Source organism: Lucilia sericata, unplaced genomic scaffold (assembly GCF_015586225.1).
Source record: "Lucilia sericata isolate MDLA Ls3-8-SP2 unplaced genomic scaffold, ASM1558622v1 Contig000359F_arrow, whole genome shotgun sequence".
Taxonomy (NCBI): domain Eukaryota; kingdom Metazoa; phylum Arthropoda; class Insecta; order Diptera; family Calliphoridae; genus Lucilia; species Lucilia sericata.
This window is the reverse complement of record NW_023994378.1, coordinates 136931-146182: the sequence shown is the minus strand read 5'-3', so window position 1 is coordinate 146182 and position 9252 is coordinate 136931. Positions and strand designations below refer to the sequence as shown.

The 9252-nt window shown below is 32.9% G+C and overlaps 1 protein-coding gene across 1 annotated transcript; it reads right to left on the bottom strand.

Moving 5' to 3' along the window:
* Positions 1-1369: 1369 nt before the first annotated feature.
* On the bottom strand, positions 1370-6857 carry LOC119604068. Its single transcript, XM_037956493.1, has 4 exons — positions 6792-6857; positions 6564-6719; positions 6332-6505; positions 1370-1528 (listed from the first exon to the last, which is right to left on the bottom strand). Exons 1-4 carry the CDS (start codon positions 6855-6857, stop codon positions 1370-1372), a joined length of 555 nt encoding a protein of 184 aa, XP_037812421.1.
* Between the last annotated feature and the right edge of the window lie 2395 nt (positions 6858-9252).

Genomic DNA, 9252 nt, shown 5'->3' with positions numbered 1-9252 from the left:
CGAACGAACGAACGAACGAACTAAAAAAACTAACTAACTAAACTAAACTAACTAACTAACTAACTAACTACTAACTAACTAACTAAACTAACTAACTAACAAAACTACGACTAACTAACTAACTAACTAACTACTAACTAACTAACTACTAACTAACTAACTAACTAACTAACTAACTAACTAAAACTAATCCCTCTAAAGACCCGTATATGGACTATGAACCAGTCGATTAACTATTTAATGCACCAGTCGATTGTCTATTACGTGGACTAGTAGATTGACTATTTTTTGGCCTAGTCGGTTGACTATTCTATACATTTGTCGTTTCTAATGTCTGTCGACTACACTGTTGACAAATCTATGGACTAGTATATAAATATAGCGGACATGGCTTAATTCGATTCGATCAGATTCAGGGAGCTTAATTTACTTAAAGTTTTCTTTGCAGTAGATAATATTTATTTAAACTAATTACTTAATATTTTATTTGTTACTTCTTATTTAAAGCTTTGTTTTGTTAAAAAAAAATGTGTTCGACTAAATGTTGTAGACATAAAATCACCAAAACGTTCCACAAACATTAAGACCAAATTCTCTTAATTTTCTTCATCTTTTGGTATGGGTTTAACTAAATGTGTAAAAATACAATAAAATCTTTTCATACTCTACATTAAGGACAAAAATACAGGACATTAAAACAACTGATAAATCCTCGACAAACAAAAGATTTTTAAAAACAGAACAGTTAACAAAAATTAATGGCCGTTTTTTTAGGGAAAACAATTTTTTTAACATTTAAATGTAGCCTTACAATTGTTTTGGTTTCAGCTTAGTTTATTTTTGAAATATACACAGAGAAAAATTGTAGATAATTTTAAAATAATTTTGAATTGGTTCAAAGAAAAAAATTGATTCTCGGCGTTTTATTGCTATTCAACTAAAACAGTTTTTTAGCCTCTATTTTGCTTAAGTTTAGTTTTCATTTAAAAATTACAATCTCAAATCTTCTTTTAACAAAATTTTTCTCTCAGTGTCCACGACTGCATATTAATGCGTTTAACACAAACAACTGAAAAAACCGAATGCTTTTTATAAACACAAAAAAATGTACAAATAGTAAAAAATACGAAAAAAATTCACAGCGAACAGTTGAAAAAAAAATGTCACAAATATTTATTTAATGGATTTATAATGTTTCATATTCTAATTGCTTTGGATAACAAAACACTGATGGTTACGTGTCTTGGCAAAAATTTTAGAGTTTTAAGCTAAAAAAAAACGACAAAATAACAAAAACAAAGTTATAATAATTCAGTTTTTAAATAAATTTTTATTCAGCTTTCAAAACACGCAGTAGTAATAATATAATTTAGTTTTTTTCCTCACGAAATGCAAAATAGAAATCTACAGCGAATCTCTCCTTGCCGGCCACCAGCCAACGGGTAAAGACTGAATAATCACCATTCGCCAAAGGCAGCCATTTTTGTTTTTCCATGTCTATACGCATACGATTCATTAAAACATAATTCTAAATCAAACACAAATTAAAACTGTTAAAAAAACAGACTTTACTTTAAACTAGAACTGAACTAGAATTGAACTAGAATTGAACTAGGATTGAACTAGAATTGAACTAAAATTGAACTAGAATTGAACTAGAATTGAACTAGAATTGAACTAGAATTGAACTAGAATTGAACTAGAACTGAACTAGAACTGAAAGGAATTGAACTAGAATTGAACTAGAACTGAACTAGAACTAAACTAGAACTGAACTATACTAAAACTATAGCTGAACTATAACGGACTATAACTGAACTAGAACTGAACTATAACTGAACTGTAACTGAACTAGAACTGAACTAGAACTGAACTAGAACTGAACTAGAAACTGAACTAGAACTGAACTAGAACTGAACTAGAACTGAACTAGAACTGAACTAGAACTGAACTAGAACTGAACTAGAAACTGAACTAGAACTGAACTAGAACTGAACTAGAACTGAACTAGAACTGAACTAGAACTGAACTAGAACTGACTACTAGAACTAACTAGACTGAACTAGAACTGAACTAGAACTGAACTAGAACTGAACTAGAACTGAACTAGAACTGAACTAGAACTGAACTAGAACTGAACTAGAACTGAACTAGAACTGAACTAGAACTGAACTAGAACTGAACTAGAACTGAACTAGAACTGAACTAGAACTGAACTAACTGAACTAGAACTGACTAGAACTGAACTAGAACTGAACTAGAACTGAACTAGAACTGAACTAGAACTACTGAACTACTGAACTAGAACTGAAACTAGAACTGAACTAGAACTGAACTAGAACTGAACTAGAACTGAACTAGAACTGAACTAGAACTGAAACTAGAACTGAACTAGAACTGAACTAGAACTGAACTAGAACTGAACTAGAACTGAACTAGAACTGAACTAGAACTGAACTAGAACTGAACTAGAACTGAACTAGAACTGAACTTGAACTGAACTAGAACTGAACTAGAACTGAACTAGAACTGAACTAGAACTGAACTAGAATGACTAGAATTGAACTAGAATTGAACTAGAATTGAACTAGAATTGAACTAGAACTGAACTAGAACAGAACTAGAACTGAACTAGAACTGAACTAGAACAGAACTAGAACAGAACTAGAACTGAACTAGAACTGAACTAGAACTGAACTAGAACTGAACTAGAACTGAACTAGAACTGAACTAGAACTGAACTAGAACTACTGAACTAGAACTGAACTAGAACTGAACTAGAACTGAACTAGAACTGAACTAGACTGAACTAGAACTGAACTAGAACTGAACTAGAACTGAACTAGAACTAGAACTGAACTAGAACTGAACTAGAACTGAACTAGAACTGAACTAGAACTGAACGAGAACTGAACTAGAACTGAACTAGAACTGAACTAGAACTGAACTAGAACTGAACTAGAACTGAACTAGAACTGAACTAGAACTGAACTAGAACTGAACTAGAACTGACTAGAACTGAACTAGAACTGAACTAGAACTGAACTAGAATTGAACTAGAACTGAACTAGAACTGAACTAGAACTGAACTAGAACTGAACTAGAACTGAACTAGAACTGAACTAGAACTGAACTAGAACTGAACTAGAACTGAACTAGAACTGAACTAGAACTGAACTAGACTGAACTAGAACTGAACTAGAACTGAACTATGAACTGAACTAGAACTAGAACTGAACTGAACTAGAACTGAACTAGAACTGAACTAGAACGACTAGAACTGAACTAGAACTGAACTAGAACTGAACTAGAACTGAACTAGAACTGAACTAGAACTGAACTAGAACTGAACTAGAACTGAACTAGAACTGAACTAGAACTGAACTAGAACTGAACTAGAACTGAACTAGAACTGAACTAGAACTGAACTAGAACTGAACTAGAACTGAACTAGAACTGAACTAGAACTGACTAGAACTGACTAGAACTGAACTAGAACTGAACTAGAATGAACTAGAACTGAACTAGAACTGAACTAGAACTGAACTAGAACTTAGAACTAGAACTGAACTAGAACTGAACTAGAACTGAACTTGAACTGAACTAGAACTGAACTAGAACAGAGTTATAACTATACTAGAACTGAAACTAGAACAGAGTTATAACTAAACTAGAACTGAACTGGAACTGAACTAGAACTGAACTAGAATTGAACTAGAACTAGAACTAGAACTAGAACTGACTAGAACTGAACTAGAACTGAACTAGAACTGAACTGAACTAGAACTGAACTAGAACTGAACTAGAACTAGAACTAGAACTAGAACTGAACTAGAACTAGAACTAGAACTAGAACTGAACTAGAACTAGAACTGAACTGAACTAGAACTGAACTAGAACTGAACTAGAACTGAACTAGAACTGAACTAGAATTGAACTAGAACTGAACTAGAACTGAACTAGAACTGAACTAGAACTGAACTAGAACTGAACTAGAACTGAACTAGAACTGAACTAGAACTGAACTAAAACTGACTAAAACTGAACTAGAACTGAATTAGAACTGAACTAGAATTGAACTAGAATTGAACTAGAACTGAACTAGAACTGAACTAGAACTGACTAGAACTGAACTAGAACTAACTAGAACTGAACTAGAACTAGAACTAGAACTGAACTAGAACTGAACTAGAACTGAACTAGTACTGAACTAGAACTGAACTAGAACTGAACTAGAACTGAACTAGAACTGAACTAGAACTGAACTAGAACTGAACTAGAACTGAACTAGAACAAAACTAGAACTGAACTAGAACTGAACTAGAACTAAACTAGAACTGAACTAGAACTGAACTAAAACTGAACTAAAACTGAACTGGAACTGATCTAGAACTGAACTAGAACTAAACAAGAACTGAACTAGAACTGAACTAAAACTGAACTAAAACTGAACTGGAACTGATCTAGAACTGAACTAGAACTGAACTAGAACTGAACTAGAACTGAACTAGAACTGAACTAGAACTGAACTAGAACTGAACTAGAACTGAACTAGAACTGAACTAGAACTGAACTAGAACTGAACTAGAACTGAACTAGAACTGAACTAGAACTGAACTAGAACTGAACTAGAACTGAACTAGAACTGAACTAGAACTGAACTAGAACTGAACTAGAACTGAACTAGAACTGAACTAGAACTGAACTAGAACTGAACTAGAACTGAACTAGAACTGAACTAGAACTGAACTAGAACTGAACTAGAACAGAACTAGAACTGACTAGAACTGAACTAGACAGCGTTATAACTAAAGTAGAACTGAACTAGAACTGAACTAGAACTGAACTAGAACCTGAACTAGAACTGAACTAGAACTGAACTAGAACTGAACTAGAACTGAACAAGAACTGAACTAGAACTGAACTAGAACTGAACTAGAACTGAACTAGAACTGAACTAGAACTGAACTAGAACTGAACTAGAACTGAACTAGAACTGAACTAGAACTGAGCTAGAACTGAACTAGAACTGAACTAGAACTGAATCAGAACTGAACAGAACTGAACTAGAACTGAACTAGAACTGACAGAACTGGACTAGAACTGAACTAGAACTGAATAGAACTGAACTAGAACTGAACTAGAACTGAACTAGAACAGAACTAGAACTGAACTAGAACTGAACTAGAACTGAACTAGAACTGAACTAGAACTGAACTAGAACTGAACTAGCTAGAACTACTGAACTAGAACTGAACTAGAACTGAACTGAACTAGAACTGAACTAGAACTGAACTAGAACTGAACTAGAACTGAACTAGAACTGAACTAGAACTGAACTAGAACTGAACTAGAACTGAACTAGAACTGAACTAGAACTGAACTAGAACTGAACTAGAACTGAACTAGAACTGAACTAGAACTGAACTAGAACGAACTAGAACTGAACTAGAACTGAACTAGAACTGAACTAGAACTGAACTAGAACTGAACTAGAACTGTACTATAAATGAACTAGAACTGAACTAGAACTGTACTATAAATGAACTAGAACTGAACCAGAACTGAACTAGAACTGAACTAGAACTGAACTAGAACTGAACTAGAACTGAACTAGAACTGAACTAGAACTGAACTAGAACTGAACTAGAACTGAACTAGAACTGAACTAGAACTGAACTAGAACTGAACTAGAACTGAACTAGAACTGAACTAGAACTGAACTAGAACTGAGCTAGAACTGAACTAGAACTGAACTAGAACTGAACTAGAACTGAACTAGAACTGAACTAGAACTAGAACTGAACTAGAACTGAACTAGAACTGAACTAGAACTGAACTAGAACTGAACTAGAACTGAACTAGAACTGAACTAGAACTGAACTAGAACTGAACTAGAACTGAACTAGAACTGAACTAGAACTGAACTAGAACTGAACTAGAACTGAACTAGAACAGAACTAGAACTGAACTAGAACTGAACTAGAACTGAACTAGAACTGAACTAGAACTGAACTTGAACTAGAACTGAAGTAGAACTGAACTAGAACTGAACTAGAACTGAACTAGAACTGAACTAGAACTGAACTAGAACTGAACTAGAACTGAACTAGAACTGAACTAGAACTGAACTAGAACTGAACTAGAACTGAACTAGAACTGAACTAGAACTGAACTAGAACTGAACTAGAACTGAACTAGAACTGAACTAGAACTGAACTAGAACTGAACTAGAACTGAACTAGAACCGAACTAGAACTGAACTAGAACTGAACCAGAAGTGATCTAGAACAGAATTATAACCGGAACTAACTAACTCTTCAAAACTTACCCTCAATGGACAAGTACGGTTCAAATTCGTATACTTTTCAATTTGTTTGTATAGATAGTCCACCATGGGAAAACTGGAACGTTTTAGTAAAAATTTACAGCCATCGAATGTAGTTTCTTTAAATAGATATTGATTGTACTTATTATTGGAAAGTTTATACAAACCAATTTTACCCTAACAAATGGAAATTATTTTAAATCATTTCAATTTCTTAAATAAATTATATACTTACAATAATTTTATTTATCGCATTAGCAAAGGTAATATTTATTGTGGTTTCCGATATCCAACGCGATATACGTTTATTGAAACATTTTGTAAAATTAGCGAAAGATGCATCCGAATTTTTACATTTAATTGATGTTATATCCAAATGACTGCTAGAGACCTTTAAAACATCCGGAAAACGTTAAAATGTTATTTATTGTTATCGAATTATTTATATGTATATTATTTTTACCTTTATTACAATACTTATAATAATGCTAAAGCACAATAAGGCTTTTTGCTTACAGTTTAATAACATTTTATAAACTATACAAAAATTATATTTCAACAGCTAAATATTATTTGAAATTAATCGAACTTGTGTTATTTTAAGCAATATGGTTTTATTAATTGTTAGTACATTTCGATCAATTAAATCGATTACTCATAAATCGCTTATATTAATATAATTACTCTTTTTTATAATATATCCATTAGGGTGATAATATTTTTAGAAAATATAGAAAATAAAAAAATAATATCACGACGCGACGCGTAATTTGTCTATTAAGTTTAAATGCTGAATTTCAGTAATTGTCTATCGCTAAACACAACAGACATGGCAGCGGTTTTATTAAATAATCATTCACAGGTCATATAAACATTTCAGTTTTTTATACCCTACACCACTTTGGTGGAGAGGGTATATTGGGTTTGTGCTGATGTTTGTAACGCACAATAATATTGGTCCTATATCCACCTTAAAGTATACCAATCGGCTTAGAATCATTTTCTGAGTCGATTTAGCTATGTCCGTCCGTCTGTCCGTCCATGTAAACCTTGTAATCAAACTACAGGTCGCAATATTGAAGATAATTCAATGAAATTTGGCACATGATCTTCTATTGTCCCAGGGACGAAGCCTATTGAAAATGGTTAAGATCGGTCCATTATTTCACCTAGCCCCCATACAACTGAACTGCGGAATAGGGCTTATAAACCTTGTAATCAAACTACATGTCGCAATTTTGATGATAATTCAATGAAATTTGGCACATGATCTTCTATAGTACCGGAGATTAAGCCTATTGAAAATGGTTAACATCGGTCTATTATTTCACCTAGCCCCCAACCCGACGAATAGGGATTTTAAATTCATAATTATGTTTAATATATTCGTATCTCAACAAAAAGCTGCAAACTAGTCTATAGTCTAGTCTATATTCTAGTCTATATTCTAGTCTATATTCTAGTCTATATGCTAGTCTATATTCTAGTCTATAGTCTGGTCTATAATCTTGTCTTTAGTTTAGTTTATAGTCTTGCCTATAGAATAGTCTATTGTCTGGTCCCTATAATTATAGGGTCTCATTTGACCATAGCACCTATACAAAGCCCCCTTCAAAATTTGACTTAAATGTACACAATTTTATTCAACAATAAATGGCTTAAGTATATCTGAGGCAAGGTACAATTCAACTTGAATGCTTTATTATGAAAACTAAATCACATTTTTTTGTAACAGGTTTAGTGTATTATATGGTCGGCCTCGCCCAACTATAATTTCTTATTTGTTTTATAATAAACAAGTTTTTAGTCGCGGCTACAATACATGAATATAGTCTATAGTTCTCTTTAATATAATATTGAATAGAGTCCAGTCTATAGCATAATCCAAAGTCTAGATTATAGTCTGAACTAAAGTCTTGAACTCTATAGTCAAGTCTATAGTCTAGTCTACAGTCTAGTCTATAGTCTAGTCTATAGTCTAGTCTATAGTCTAGTCTATAGTCTAGTCTATAGTCTAGTCTATAGTCTAGTCTATAGTCTAGTCTATAGTCTAGTCTATAGTCTAGTCTATAGTCTAGTCTATAGTCTAGTCTATAGTCTAGTCTATAGTCTAGTCTATAGTCTAGTCTATAGTCTAGTCTATAGTCTAGTCTATAGTCTAGTCTATAGTCTAGTCTATAGTCTAGTCTATAGTCTAGTCTATAGTCTAGTCTATATTCTAGTTTATAGTCTAGTCTATAGTCTAGTCTATAGTCTAGTCTATAGTCTAGTCTATAGTCTAGTCTATAGTCTAGTCTATAGTCTAGTCTATAGTCTAGTCTATAGTCTAGTCTATAGTCTAGTCTATAGTCTAGTCTATAGTCTTAGTCTATATTCTAGTTTATAGTCTAGTCTATAGTCTAGTCTATAGTCTAGTCTATAGTCTAGTCTATAGTCTAGTCTATAGTCTAGTCTATAGTCTAGTCTATAGTCTAGTCTATAGTCTAGTCTATAGTCTAGTCTATAGTCTAGTCTATAGTCTAGTCTATAGTCTAGTCTATAGTCTAGTCTATAGTCTAGTCTATAGTCTAGTCTATAGTCTAGTCTATAGTCTAGTCTATAGTCTAGTCTATAGTCTAGTCTATAGTCTAGTCTATAGTCTAGTCTATAGTCTAGTCTATAGTCTAGTCTATAGTCGTCTAGTCTAGTCTATAGTCTATAGTCTAGTCTATAGTCTAGTCTATAGTCTAGTCTATAGTCCAGTCTATAGTCTAGTCTATAGTCTAGTCTATAGTCCAGTCTAGTGTCTAGTCTATAGTCTAGTCTATAGTCTAGTCTATAGTCCAGTCTAGTGTCTAGTCTATAGTCTAGTCTATAGTCTAGTCTATAGTCTAGTCTATAGTCTAGTCTATAGTCTAGTCTATAGTCTAGACTATAGTCTAGTC

Coding starts and splice junctions, on each gene's coding strand:
- LOC119604068 (XM_037956493.1), bottom strand. CDS start 6,857: ATGTTATTAAACTGTAAGCAAAAAGCCTTATTGTGCTTTAGCATTATT. Junction 6,720..6,791: donor TTATAAGTATTGTAATAAAG/GTAAAAATAATA, acceptor GATGTTTTAAAG/GTCTCTAGCAGTCATTTGGA. Junction 1,529..6,331: donor ACCGTACTTGTCCATTGAGG/GTAAGTTTTGAA, acceptor TGTTTGATTTAG/AATTATGTTTTAATGAATCG.